We start from the raw sequence: 13,614 nt of genomic DNA on the forward strand, positions 1-13,614 counted from the left end.
TGCCCTTTATACAAAGTCCGACTGTATCTGTGTCTATGCAGAGCAGGATGGCCAGAACGAAAAAGACTGCTAGGATCTCAAATTCAGACGGCTCCTCCCACAGGGTGCCGATTAGTGAAATATCTGACCAGGCGCCAGATGTGGAAGTGAAACAAGGCGGCCTGAAAGCCGGCAATTCTGAGGGAGGAGTCATAGTGACCCCTTCCCATTTAACAGTTAACAATTCTGCTCTTTTTCAAAGAGAGGAGGCGGGCCCCTCCGGAAGAGGGGAGGAGTCGTCCTCTTCGGACTCGTCAGAGGGCGATTCCGAGTCTAGCTCTTCTGGCCATGCCTCTCTGGACACAAAAGAGAAAAACAGCCGCCTGCAAGAGGCGAGGCTTTCTCACGCAGTTGAGAAGGGGGACAATTGGGCGGAGCCATCCGCCTCTTACCGAGAGCAAAATACCCCCTACTACTGCACGGTACCTCGGGGCCGGATCACAGTCATGCAAGAGAAAGTGGAGAGCTTTATCGCAAACCACACAATGGGCCCCGACTTTTTAGTGTTTGTGCCGGATCCAGAAGACACAGTCGTCTGGCCGGCTGGTACCAGTTATGATAGCGCCTGCTTTGGCTGCTACGAGGCGGCCATCAAGGCTGGGCTGCGCTTCCCATTACATCCGGCTGTTCAGCGGATATTGGATGGGTATGAGTTGGGGTTATGGAAGTTAGCCCCAAACTCCTGGGTCAACGTACTCGGCTATGTGGCCGGGTGCGAACTGCACGGGGTGGAGCCGAGCTTCGAGGCTTTCGCCCATATGAACTATCTCTGCCGGACCCCTAAGGCAGGCGGTACCGGCTGGTATCAATTGACAAGCCACAGGGGCTACCTCATGACGAGAGGTAAAGCAAACAAGTGGAAGGACTGGCGGAGCACCTTCCTCATCATTGAGAGTTCAGACACTGAGCTGAACAAGCGCTTCAATAGGTGGAGCAGGAATCCGCCCCTTCTTGCAGGCGGCCGTAGCATGCCGCCTGTTCCCCCCAAGGCTAAGAAAGAGATCCTTGATAAAGGACTCTTTAAAGTAGAGTCGAGGGTCGACTCTACTTCAGGGGTACGAGAGCAAGTACCCCTGCACTGCGTCCCGAGCTTCAAATGGCTCTACGACGAGTACTTTTTGGCCGCCTGTGGCCTCAGCAGTCGGTGCTCAAGAGGTAGCCAGCCTGTCGAATACTCTGCTGTTCCGTGCATTTCTTGTTATGACTTTTATTAACTTTGCTATTTGTTTTTGCAGCGGACGCCATGAGCAAAATTACCGCCTCCAAGACTGCGGCGGCCATGTTGCGGGCCTCCATCATGCAACAGTCTTCAACCGACTCCCCCAACAAGGGGGCACCCTTGGTGGGCTTCGAACCTTTCACCCTCTTTTTGGAGTTGTGTTTATGCATATACTGACTCTTCTTCTTTTTTAGACGGGCGCTCCAAGAGCTTCTTCTTCCCAACAGCCGGACCCCAAGGCCCGGAGGACGACTGTTGCGAGCTCTCCTGGTTCTGCCAGGAAACATGCGGCGGCTGAGAAACAGCCGACCACTTCTTCTAAAACTCCAGCTGGGCCACCTAGAAGTATGAAATTGTCCTTGTAAATTTTAGACTTGCTCCCTTCTTTACTAGGTCTAATCCGTTTGTTTATGCTTGATGCAGCCGGCCCTCAGGAGCCTGACTTGGTCGAGGTGGCCAAGTCTATGATCAAGGTCATTCCTCCAGCTGAAAGGGAGGCGGTCAGGGGTGTCGGCACCCTTGACCTAGACGGGATTGCAGGGGTCCTTGCTGAGGTATACTTAGCATATTTTTGAGTATTTGAATTCCAGGACGCCTGTTTTCTTTTTGTTTGGAAACTGACGCCTGTTCCCCTTTTTACTTAGGCCCTGCTCCGAGTGAACGGTCTTCGCAAGCCGCTTGACCGGAAGAACAAAGAGGTAAAGGCTGCAAAAGCTATGGTCGCCTCTGATTGTGATAAGGCAATGTTTCAAATTGCCCAAAATGAAGTTCTGACCATTGATATTCTTTATTATCAGACGCAGGCTACCGCCGCTATCCGGGCTCAGTTAGAGGCGGCCCAGAAGAGGAATAGTGAGCTGGAGGCGACCATCAACAACCTCAAGGCCGAGCTGAGACCTCTTCGCCAAAAGATGTCCTCATACGAAACCTTGGAGATATCCTTGGCGAGCGTAAAGGAACGCCTGGTGACCCAGGAGAAGAGTCTTACTCAGGAGCTCTCGGAAAAGGCCGAGCAAGAGAAGAAAGAGCTGGTCCGGGAGATGATGGAAGACTCCGCTCAAATCCAGCGCATGACTTGGGGCCGCCTCTTCCCCAATGCCGACTTTGCCTCTTGGGAAAAAACGTACCGCCAGTGTTCTGATACATATAATCAAGAGATCCTGGCGGATGCTGAGGAAGAGGCGTTGGAGGAAGCGTTGGAGGAGGAGGAGCCGGTAGTGGCGCTTGTGCCGCTTGGGGGTAATGCATCAAAAAAGGATGCAGCTGAAGCCGAGTCCAGCAAGAAGAGTGCTGACCAGGCGTCAGCTGCTAATATTGAAGATCTGCCCCCTTCTTAAGCTTTATGTATTCTTTCCACGGCCTGCGTGCCGTTTGTTTTGTATTTACCCAGCCAGGGGGCCGGGGCTTTGAATATTTTGCCGGTCTTTAATGACCGGCTTCTTTTTAATGAATTTTTGTTTTGCTTCACATTTGTCTAAGTATTGAATATTCTAATATCCAATTGTTCACTAGACCGACTGTTTTACATGGCCGATAGTTGCAGACAGGTACGGATAGTTAGTCACGCCGCCTATGCCCCTGGACGACTGGTTGTCTGTTTCCAGGATAGACGATCAGTCGACCATTTACCCAATCGGTATTCGAACCATTTTAAAGACTGGATCCCCTTTAGGCAGGCGGTCCTGTCATTTGTAAAATTAACCAAGTAGGAAAGTGGTCTGACCAAGTAAACATGACTGTTACCTAGTTGCCAAGGAACTTAGTAGAGGTATCAAGCGGTGGGTACCGGTTGTTCCCCTTTATTCGCCAATGTTTGTTGGCTTTTAACTCATAAGTTGTTAACCTAGCAGGAGTAGTGGTTGAGAGCCTCTGTTTACGAAAAACAGGCGGTCTACTCAAACCTTTTAGGTTCCATACCAAGTTTGAGGGAGTGACTATGAGTTAACGTTGGTGTTACTCAGTCGCCGTCACTCTTGTTTGAGTAGTAAAGGTACCAGGCGGCGGAGGCCGGCTAGACCCCTTGATTCGCCAATATTTGTTGGCTATTAACTCGAGGTTACCTAGTAGGAATAGGGGTTTGAGTGCCGATGTTTGCCAAAAAACAGGTGGTCTACTCAAACCTTTTAAGTTCCATACCAAGTTTGAGGGAGTGACTATGAGTTAACGTTGGTGTTACTCAGTCGCCGTCACTCTTGCTTGAGTATTAGAGGTACCAGACGGCGGAGGCCGGCTAGACCCCTTGATTCGCCAATGTTTGTTGGCTATTAACTCAAGAGGTACCCCCTGCATTTATCCCAAGTAATACAGGCGGTCATCTGACTCAGATGTCAACTGCTACCACTGGTTTGGTTAGTGATAGAGTTATCCTTGTCTCAAAAACGGCTACGTGGTTGCCCTTGGGGGCAGTCGTATAGGTGCCGTGTAATTAGTTTATAGAGCAATGTTCCACCCAAAAGGGAGCTGCTCTCTGCGACGAATTTCATCCGGAGGGATGCCGCCGGACGCCTGCTATGATGTTGGGACAGGTCGTATTAGTTTTGAAGATTTGATCAGTTGGCTTGGCGCCTGGTCTGATCATTCGGCCTGTGGCCTTGGTAAGTTCCTGGTGAACGTAGGTGCTAAGTAAGAGGAGGGTAGCCGCCTGTTTAGGCACAGGGTCGGCCAGGCCCTGATCATTTTTAGCTAAGTATAAGGGGGGTGGCTGTGTGTTTGGAACCAGTCGGCCCTCTTCTATGGAGAGTAGTCGACTATATGTCCAGACGGCATGCCCCTATGGTGATAGAGTAAAATACTCAATGGAGAGTAGCCGACTGTAAAGGTACAGACGACATGCCCCTCTGAAGATAGAGTAAATATACTCAATGGAGAGTAGCCGACTGTAGAGGTACAGACGGCATGCCCCTCTTAAGATAGAGTAAAATACTCAATGGAGAGTAGCCGACTGTAAAGGTACAGACGGCATGCCCCTCTTAAATAAAAATTAAACATGGAGAGTAGCCGACTGTTTTTCAGCAGGCATGCCCCTCTTAGTACAAAATTGAATAGTAAGTATGCAAACTTTTATTAAGTAGCTCTTGACTATTTACATCATTCAAAAGAAATATTTCTTAAGATTATCTACATTCCAAGTTCGAGGCAACGGTTGTCCGTCTGGTGTTTCCAGACGGTAGGTACCATCCCTGACTTCTTCACAGATTCGGTAGGGTCCTTCCCAGTTGGGAGTTAGTTTGCCAGACTCATTAGCCCTACCAACTTCTTCCATTTTTCTAAGTACAAAGTCCCCTACTTTGAGAGGACGCCTGTGTACTTTTTTGTTGTATGATCTAGTCATTCTCAGGCGGTAGATTTCATGGCGCAAGACAGCATTGCCTCTCCTTTCAGGAAGTGAGTCTAATGCCAAGCGCATGGCTTCCCAGTTTGCCTCTTCGTCATATAGCATTACTCGAAGAGTCGGCTCGTAGTGTTCTATTAGAAGAACAGCTTCCTCACCATAAGTTAGGAGGAATGGAGTTTCTCCAGTCGCCCCTTTTTCAGTCGTCCTAATGGCCCAGAGAACATGTGGTAGTTCATCCGCCCATAGGCCGCCTGCTCGTTCAATCTTTTTCTTGAGACCGTCTGAGATGATTTTATTAAAGGCTTCTACCTGGCCGTTTGCTTGTGGACGGCCGACAGATGCAAAGTAGTGTGCAATTCCTTGGTCACCCAACCAGCTTTTGAGAACAGGCGTCTCAAATTGGGGACCATTATCAAAAACCATAGACATGGGAACCCCAAACCGAGTGATGACATTTTTCCAAATGAATGAAATTACATCCTTCGTCTTGATTCCCTTTACAGCCTCCGCCTCTACCCATTTAGTGAAGTAGTCGACGGCAACAAGTATGTACCTCCTTCCGCCTGTAGAAGGCGTATATGGACCCAGAATATCCATGCCCCACTTAGCAAACGGTAGTGGGCTATGAATGGTAGTGAGGTCAGTAGCCGGACGGTGAATTAGCTTGCCAAACCTTTGGCACTTGTCACATTTTTTCACCATCTCCATTGCATCTGCTTCCAAAGTAGGCCAAAAGTAGCCCTGCCGCCTTGCCCTTTGAGCAAGCGTCCTACCGCCTATATGAGAAGCACAGTAACCAGAGTGAAGATCGTCTAGTATCTCTCGTCCCTTTTCTGGAGTAACACACTTTAAGAAAGGTTGAAGGTACCCCTTTTTGTGAATTTCTCCCTTTATTATTTCAAAACAGGTGGCTCGTTTTTTCAGTGCTGCCGCCTGTTGATGATCATCCGGCAGTGTACCGTTTGTCAGATATGCCCTGATTGGATCCATCCAGGTTGAGCTTCTGTCTAGGATTCCAATAGGGTCTTCCTCGATGCTTCTCTTCTCCATTACTTCCCAAAAAACAGTTCGAGGAGTATCAGAGGAGGCGGATGATGCTAATTTTGACAGTGCATCCGCCTGGTTGTTTTCTGATCTCGGCACTTGGATCAGATGGAAATCCTCAAGGGAGCCGACTGCTTGTCGGACCGCCTGTAAATACTTGATCATGGCCGGATGGGTTGCTTCGTATTCGCCATTGAACTGACTCACTATCAATTGTGAATCGGAACAGGCGTCTATTTTTCTTGCCCCTGCCGCCTTGCACATGCGGATCCCGGCTAGTAAAGCTTCATATTCTGCCTCATTGTTTGAGGCCTGAAAACTGAAGCGTAAAGCATACTCGTACCTGTCTCCCTCTGGCGACTGACATATGACGCCTGCTCCACAACCATTTGAAGTAGAGCTTCCGTCCACATATACCTTCCACAATGACCGCCTGCACCTTCTCAGGGTTCGCCTCTATTCCTCTCTGATTGATAAGGAATCCGAGAAATTTCCCAGACTCAACCCCAAATACACATTTCTTGGGATTGAGCATGACATGGTGCCGCCTGAGTGTGGCGAAAGTTTCTCGGAGGTCCGACAGATGATCTTTCTGAAGTTTAGTCTTGACAATCATATCATCAATGTATGCCTCGACATTTCTCCCAATCTGGTCAAAGAACACAGTGTTTATCATTCGCTGGAAGGTAGCCGGAGCATTCTTAAGACCAAACGGCATAACCGTGTAACAGTATAACCCCTGATCAGTGACGAAGGCCGTCTTCTCCTGATCTTTCTTCCATAAAGGAATTTGATGGAAACCAGAGTAGGCGTCCATAAAGCTCATCAAAGCATGGCCGGCTGTTGAGTCGACCAGATTATCAATTTTAGGCAGAGGGTAACTGTCTTTGGGGCACGCCTTGTTTAAGTCTGTGTAGTCTATACACATTCGCCAGGTGCCATTCGGCTTTTTAACAAGCACCACATTTGCAACCCAGTCTGGGAAGTAACATTGCCGAATGAACCCTGCATCAAGTAATTTTTTCACTTCGGCGGCTGCCGCCTGACTTCTTTCTTCGCCATGGTTCCGTTTCTTCTGCCGTACCGGCTTCTTTTTTGGATCCACGGCCAGTTTATGTACCGCTAGATCAGGACTAATGCCTGGCATTTCATGGACTTCAAATGCAAAGATGTCCTTGTATTCTTTCAATAGTTTGTGAAAGTCGTCACCAAGGTCTCTCAGAGCAGTCGTCCTAACTTTGACTGTTCGATCAGGACGTGAGTCGTCTAAGATCAGGTCCGTATGCTCACCAGCCGGCTGAGGGCGGAACTCATCCGACCGCTCCTCTGCCAATGATTGCTATTTTCTTTCTTTTTTTGCGGCCCCTGTCTGGGATGCCTTTCTCTTCTTGCCGCCTGCTTCTTGAACAGGCGCAATCTTCTTGACATTGTCAAGGTCTGTTTTTTCACCACTTGACCCAGTGGCCATAACAGTGGGCCTGGACATCCGAGAGATAGCACTCTCGGGCCATCCTCTGATCTCCCCTTAGGGAGCCGACTGTTCCATTATCCCTCTCAAACTTGAGCAACATAAGAGATGGGATTATAACAGCCTTGGAATTATTCAGGGTTGGACGACCCAGAATCATGTTGTAGGCCGAGAGTTCTTCTACTACCAGGAAACGGACTACCATGTGTCGTCCTTCCCCTTTTTCGCCCAGACGGATGGGTAAATCCACTCGTCCCACTGGGTGGACGACTCCTCCTCCAAACCCTACTAAAGGGTGGGAGGCCGGACGTATGCAATCAGTCTGATATTTTAGTTTCGACAGACATTTGCTACTGATGAGATCTGAGGAGCTTCCGGTATCTATGAGGATTCGGCCAACCCTCTGGTTGGCCACTTTACATTCAATAACGATAGGGTCGTCATGCGGCCCTCTTACCCCTCCTAGATCTTCTTCAGTGATGACAATCTCAGGAAATGAATATTTGGACGGCCGTTTTTGGTGAACGGAATTTACATCTAACCGCCTGATATTGTCTTTGTTGCCCCTAATAGTGGGGCCGCCTCCTGAGAAGCCGCCTGCAATGGTGTAGACGACTGCATCATCTGTATCGGAGCTGTCGGCCTGTTGATTCTTTTTGGCCGACTGCTTTTTTGAGGAAGTGTTCCCCGTGGATTTCTTGACATAAGTGTCAAGATTACCTTGCTCAGCCAGGCGGTCCAGATACCGCATGAGACTGATGCAGTCATTGGTGTGATGACCAACATCATCATGATAAGCACATAATTTATCTTGGTTCCGGTTGTTTGCGGAACCCTTCATGGGGACCGGCTTCTCAATTGAGATCCGTCCCTTGATTTCTTTCAGGATAAACTGGTTATCCTTGTTAAACGCATACTTTGGGGAATATGGTTTGAATTCTTTTTTCTTTTTCTGGGCCGGCTGTTTGGAGGAATCAGCCGCCCAGACCTCTTTTCTTTTCTCGTCTTTGTTGAACGACTGCTTCTGTCGTCCTTCTTTTTTGTCGGACCTTTTACCGTCCGACTGTCTTCCCGTACTACAAAGATCAGTCGCCTGTATATAGGCTTCCGCTTCAATCAAGGCCTCTTGAAGAGTCGCCACCCTCTTTCGGACCAAGTCAAATTTGAAGGTCGACCCGTCCTTGAGACCTCTGAAAAAGTCAGTATAGGCTACCTCATCCGGTAACCCTTGAATCTGTATTCTCATCAGGTTAAACCGCCTGATGTAAGAACGAAGACCCTCCTTCTCGCCCTGCTGAATTGTTCCTAAATCAAGGGTCGTTTTCTTCGCAGGGATGTTCATGGCGAAGTTGGAGGTGAATAAGTAAGCAAGCGTCCTGAAACTATTTACACAACCAGTCGGCAGGTTGTCGAACCATTGTTGTGCGATTCCTTTGAGAGTCGCTGGGAAACACTTGCACCAGGTGGGATCATCCAACCCTTGAAGGTACATCAGGTTGGTGAAGGCCATAAGATGGTCTTCTGGGTTAGTAGTGCCGTCATAGGCGCCTACTAATACATTTTTCACTTTGGCCGGCTGAGCGGCTTCAGTAATTTCCTTGGAGAAGGCCGACGGCTGTTCACCAAGTCTAAGCAACCGTAGCTGCCAGTCCATAGGTTGGACGTTTTTTGCTGCAGGTCCACCAAACGGAGGTGGCTGCAAAAAATACTGTTGTTGCGGCACAAATGGTAAGTTTGGTACCGCCTGGTCGCTATGAAAGCCGGACTGACGGGAGGTGCCGCCTGACTGACTCTCATGATACGACTGAGTATGCCTCATCGAGGCATTTCGCAGACTGTCTTGAAAGTTTAAAGTAGAGGCCAACTCTGACAATCAGTCACTCTTCTTCTGCTCTAGCAGTAGCCGAGCGTCTGTGAATGTTTGCTTCGACCCGTCCGCCTGAATATGACGAACAGGTTTCCTATTTCCTGTAGGAAAACGGAATTTTGTGAAATCAAGGGCAGGTGGCTCCCGCTTCCTGGATTTAGGATGAGGAGTCGCCTCTCGCCCTTGAACTGGCTTCCTCTTCAGTGAAGTGGAGGGCTTCTTAGCCGACTGCTCCTTGACTAGAGCAGGCGGCTTCTTGTTGATCAACTCTTGAATCTCTCCCTTGAAGTCCCTCATGAAGGTCATGAGTTCGTTCCTTGTGATGGGAGCAGACCCATCAGTCGGCTGCTGCCGAACAGGCGGTGCGCCTGCTGGCTCGCTTCCTGTTTGAAGATGTTCCCGTTCCCTTCTTTCGGTATGAGGGGTACGTCGGGCCCTTAGGGTCCCGTCTGAAGCTGTGTGAGCTTCAACTTCAAATTCACTCTCAGTATCATGGTCCGACTGAACTTGAGGGTCGTCTAGGGGACGCCTCTCTTCAGGAGTCGGTACAGACTTGGATGCCATCTCAGAAGTACACTCCCCACAGACGGCGCCAAATGTTTCGGGGTTTTCTGATGTCCTGCGGGAGTGTTACAATTCCGAGATTGGAACCGGACGCCTGTACCTGCAAAACAACGGAGACTCCTGGTGGTGGGAGCTCCGCCTCCAACGGTCAAGTTAGTACTTGATTAAGGAGTAATTAATGCGGAAATTAGGATGAGGAGTCGCCTCTCGCCCTTGAACTGGCTTCCTCTTCAGTGAAGTGGAGGGCTTCTTAGCCGACTGCTCCTTGACTAGAGCAGGCGGCTTCTTGTTGATCAACTCTTGAATCTCTCCCTTGAAGTCCCTCATGAAGGTCATGAGTTCGTTCCTTGTGATGGGAGCAGACCCATCAGTCGGCTGCTGCCGAACAAGCGGTGCGCCTGCTGGCTCGCTTCCTGTTTGAAGATGTCCCCGTTCCCTTCTTTCGGTATGAGGGGTACGTCGGGCCCTTAGGGTCCCGTCTGAAGCTGTGTGAGCTTCAACTTCAAATTCACTCTCAGTATCATGGTCCGACTGAACTTGAGGGTCGTCTAGGGGACGCCTCTCTTCAGGAGTCGGTACAGACTTGGATGCCATCTCAGAAGTACTCTCCCCACAGACGGCGCCAAATGTTTCGGGGTTTTCTGATGTCCTGCGGGAGATTTACAATTCCGAGACTGGAACCGGACGCCTGTACCTGCAAAATAACGGAGACTCCTGGTGGTGGGAGCTCCGCCTCCAACGGTCAAGTTAGTACTTGATTAAGGAGTAATTAATGCGGAAATTAAAGTGAGTGGGTCTCTCTAGGTGAGAGTGTTTAATGTGAGTTTTTAGCGTAATCAGTGTGTTTTTTTCCGTCATCCCCCTTAATGAGGATTAAGGGAGGTATTTATAACCTTGGGAAACGTGCCAATCCTAGGTTTAGGTTAACCTAGGACCGATTGGGCTTTCCTCGGAAGTTGGGCCTGGGTGGCCGGTTTCTCCAGTAGGCATGGAGTATGCCACGTGTCATGACATAACAGGTCCAAGGTGGACGAATAAGTGTGTGCCACGTGACAAGCCCTGACAGTTCCAACTGGGGACACTTGGCAGGACCTGATTGGCCCACGTGGCGCATTCTGATTGGTGGGAGCAAAATCCCCTAATCACCTTCCATCATGGTAAAAAAAAAAAAAGGGAAATAAGTCAATAAGTAGTCCCTTGTCTACTCGAACCCTTTCCTTTTCTCCTTTTTCATCCCTTTGTTTGTTTTTCTCTCTCTTAATATTCATCTTCTTTTCTTTCGGAATACGAAATCCCTAATTCAGGCCATTGCCAATGGACCTGGTTTTTCCACTCTAAAGCCACCACTATCACCTCCCCAAACTAACCAAACCCATTTCTATCTATTCTTTATTATTATTTTTCTTGACAATTTTTGCTACCTGAAAAGCTCAACTTGGACATATATCTTCTGCTGCTTTTACAACCACCCTTTTTGCTTGTTTTAAAATAAAAAGCTTAATTACTCGATCAATACCCACTTTACTCGATCACCCAGATCGTCTTTTTCCAGATCTTCGTTAAAAGCTTCATGGGTAACTTTCTCTAACCCCTGATTTCTTTGTCTCCTTACTTTCTACTGATCGAGTCAACGAATCTTATGCTGTTGATCATATACTATATTACTAGTACTATATATATATATTTTTTTTGAATAACTACTCATCTATCTGAAATTATATATCAGGAGACATGGATTCAGGGAATAGTGGAAGTATACAGTCTTCGAGCACAGGCGGCGGCGGCGGCGGCGGTGGTTGTGGAGATGATCAAGAATACGACTCACGTAGCGGCGGCGGCGGTGAGTGTATCTCCGCGTTTTTTAACTCCTTCAGCAATATGGGTGGTGGTGGTGGTGGTGGTGGTGTTCCGCTTCAACTTTACTCTTTGAGTAATGGATCATCTTCGTTTACTAATAACAACAACAATCAAGTATCCAACTATTTTGATCAACCACCTACTTTATCACAATCTTCTTCACTTGAGTGTCCAAACTTTATGATTAACTATAATACTACTATTATTAATAATAATAATAATGGTACCAATAATAATGATAATAATAATAATAATAATAATAATAATAATAATAATAATCAGCTAGACATGGTGTGGCCCAACAAATTCTCTTCAATTCGACCGTCTTTGTCAACCGATGATGCCAATTGCACCGAGGGTCCTTTTGGCTACACCATACCCAACAACAACCACCAACAACAAAACCCACCTCGCCCACTTCCTTTACCTATACCATCCCCGCCCGTGACCTCGCCACTGTCCTCAACAGCACCAACTATTACCGGATCAGGTCGAAACCCCAAGAAGAGGTCCAGAGCTTCTAGGAGAGCGCCTACTACTGTGCTGACTACCGACACCAACAATTTCAGACAAATGGTCCAGGAGTTTACTGGCATCCCTTCACCTCCCTTCACCGCCTTCTCCACTCGAGGCCGATTCGATCTTTTTGGTGGCTTAGGTGGTCTTACTAGCTCCGCAGTGCCTCCCCCTAGTTACCTTTTAAGGCCTTTTCCACAAAAGATACCTTCTCTTCAACAACCACCGTATTTAGCCAATCATAATCCCTCTCTTCCTTCACATACTAGTAATAATACTAGTACTACTATTGATGGTCTAGGATTGTCCGCGACTCCAAGTTCTACTACGGCTAGCACTAGTATTAGCACCAGTGGTATAGCAGCAGCACCAGCTTCTGCCAATTTTCATATGTGTGATCCTCAACAGTTTCTTAGCACCAACCCTCAGCTCAGCTTCCAGTCTCTCCTCGAACAAACTTCTTCTGCATTAACTGATCATCATCACCAAGATTCGAGCATGAGTCTCGGGTGTACTACTGTCACACCTCTTCAGACTAGCTGCTCTGTTAATCCTGCAGCTGGTAACTACCGCGGCATCAGTGCTATTACTTCTGCTGCTGCTGCTGCTGCTGTCAATGGCGCCTCTGATAATAATGTAGGTGCCACTAAGGGTGAAGGTATGGTAGATTCATGGATTTGTTCATCTGATTAATTTATTAATTAATTAGTCGATCTTTGTTATATTTTGTGTATTTAATTGATTATATATGTAGCAAATTAAACTGTAAGTTCTAAAAAAATGATTATTAACTAGCACTAATTGGGGCGGGTTAATAGTTTTTAGCTAACTAAGCTAGTACGAATTATTGAAGTATAGTATTGTATGTAACTTATTAACCATTTGAGGATCTACAATCATCTGTACTGTGTATATATTGCTAATATACATGAGTTCTGCTTCATTTGTTATACTATTATATGAATTCTATCTCAATTTTATTTACTAAATTATTTGATCTCAAAACACACATCACTAGCTTAGGTTATATTTAATCACATAATTAGTGGTAGGAAATTAGGGGTTATATGCATATTTGTTTACTGTGTTTTACACTTAACTCTTATATCATATGCGTTAAAGAAATACACATACTCTATACTTTTGTATGACTGTATATTTAAAGTTTATCAACTTTTTGTCTAATATATTCGAGTAAATACAGGTAAAAATCTATTTGTAAGAAAGTCGAAAGGATTACGTACCTAGCTAATTAGGTGTGTTTGTTTTTTCAGTTACTGTTGTTTTTCTACAAACACATTTTTAATTGTTTATAGTTTTTTATTTTAATACATTAGCTTCATATGTAATTCAATTAGTAGTGCTACTAATTTTCATATTAATATCTTCACTCTTATATATCGGACTAGTTACAAAATATTCAAATTTATTAAACATATTTGTACGTCAAAACAATATCTAAAGTACTTGCAACAATGAGTATTGCTATACTACCCCATTTTTCAAAATTCTAATACATATCCAATATTTCATTTTTTTGTCAATGATAGTTCCTAAGGAGTTAGACTTCCTTTGTAATTATTTTTGCTTTTTTTTTAAACACTATTTCATATATTTTTACTCATTTTCTTATACTTTATCTAATATATTTTTATTAATACAATCATTAATCATATGAAGTACTCCGTATTAGATATTTTGTATTA

General features: G+C 46.5%; 1 protein-coding gene across 1 annotated transcript; it reads left to right on the top strand.

Annotated features, from left to right (window-relative positions):
- The first annotated feature begins 10,695 nt into the window (after positions 1-10,695).
- On the top strand, positions 10,696-12,883 carry LOC110682200 (homeobox protein 5-like). The gene is made up of 2 exons (XM_021858469.1): positions 10,696-11,109; positions 11,262-12,883. The coding sequence occupies exons 1-2, from the start codon at positions 11,106-11,108 to the stop codon at positions 12,599-12,601; spliced, it is 1,344 nt and encodes a 447-aa protein (XP_021714161.1). The 5' UTR covers positions 10,696-11,105; the 3' UTR covers positions 12,602-12,883.
- Positions 12,884-13,614: the final 731 nt, after the last annotated feature.

Source organism: Chenopodium quinoa, unplaced genomic scaffold (assembly GCF_001683475.1).
Source record: "Chenopodium quinoa cultivar QQ74 unplaced genomic scaffold, ASM168347v1, whole genome shotgun sequence".
Taxonomy (NCBI): Eukaryota; Viridiplantae; Streptophyta; class Magnoliopsida; order Caryophyllales; family Amaranthaceae; genus Chenopodium; species Chenopodium quinoa.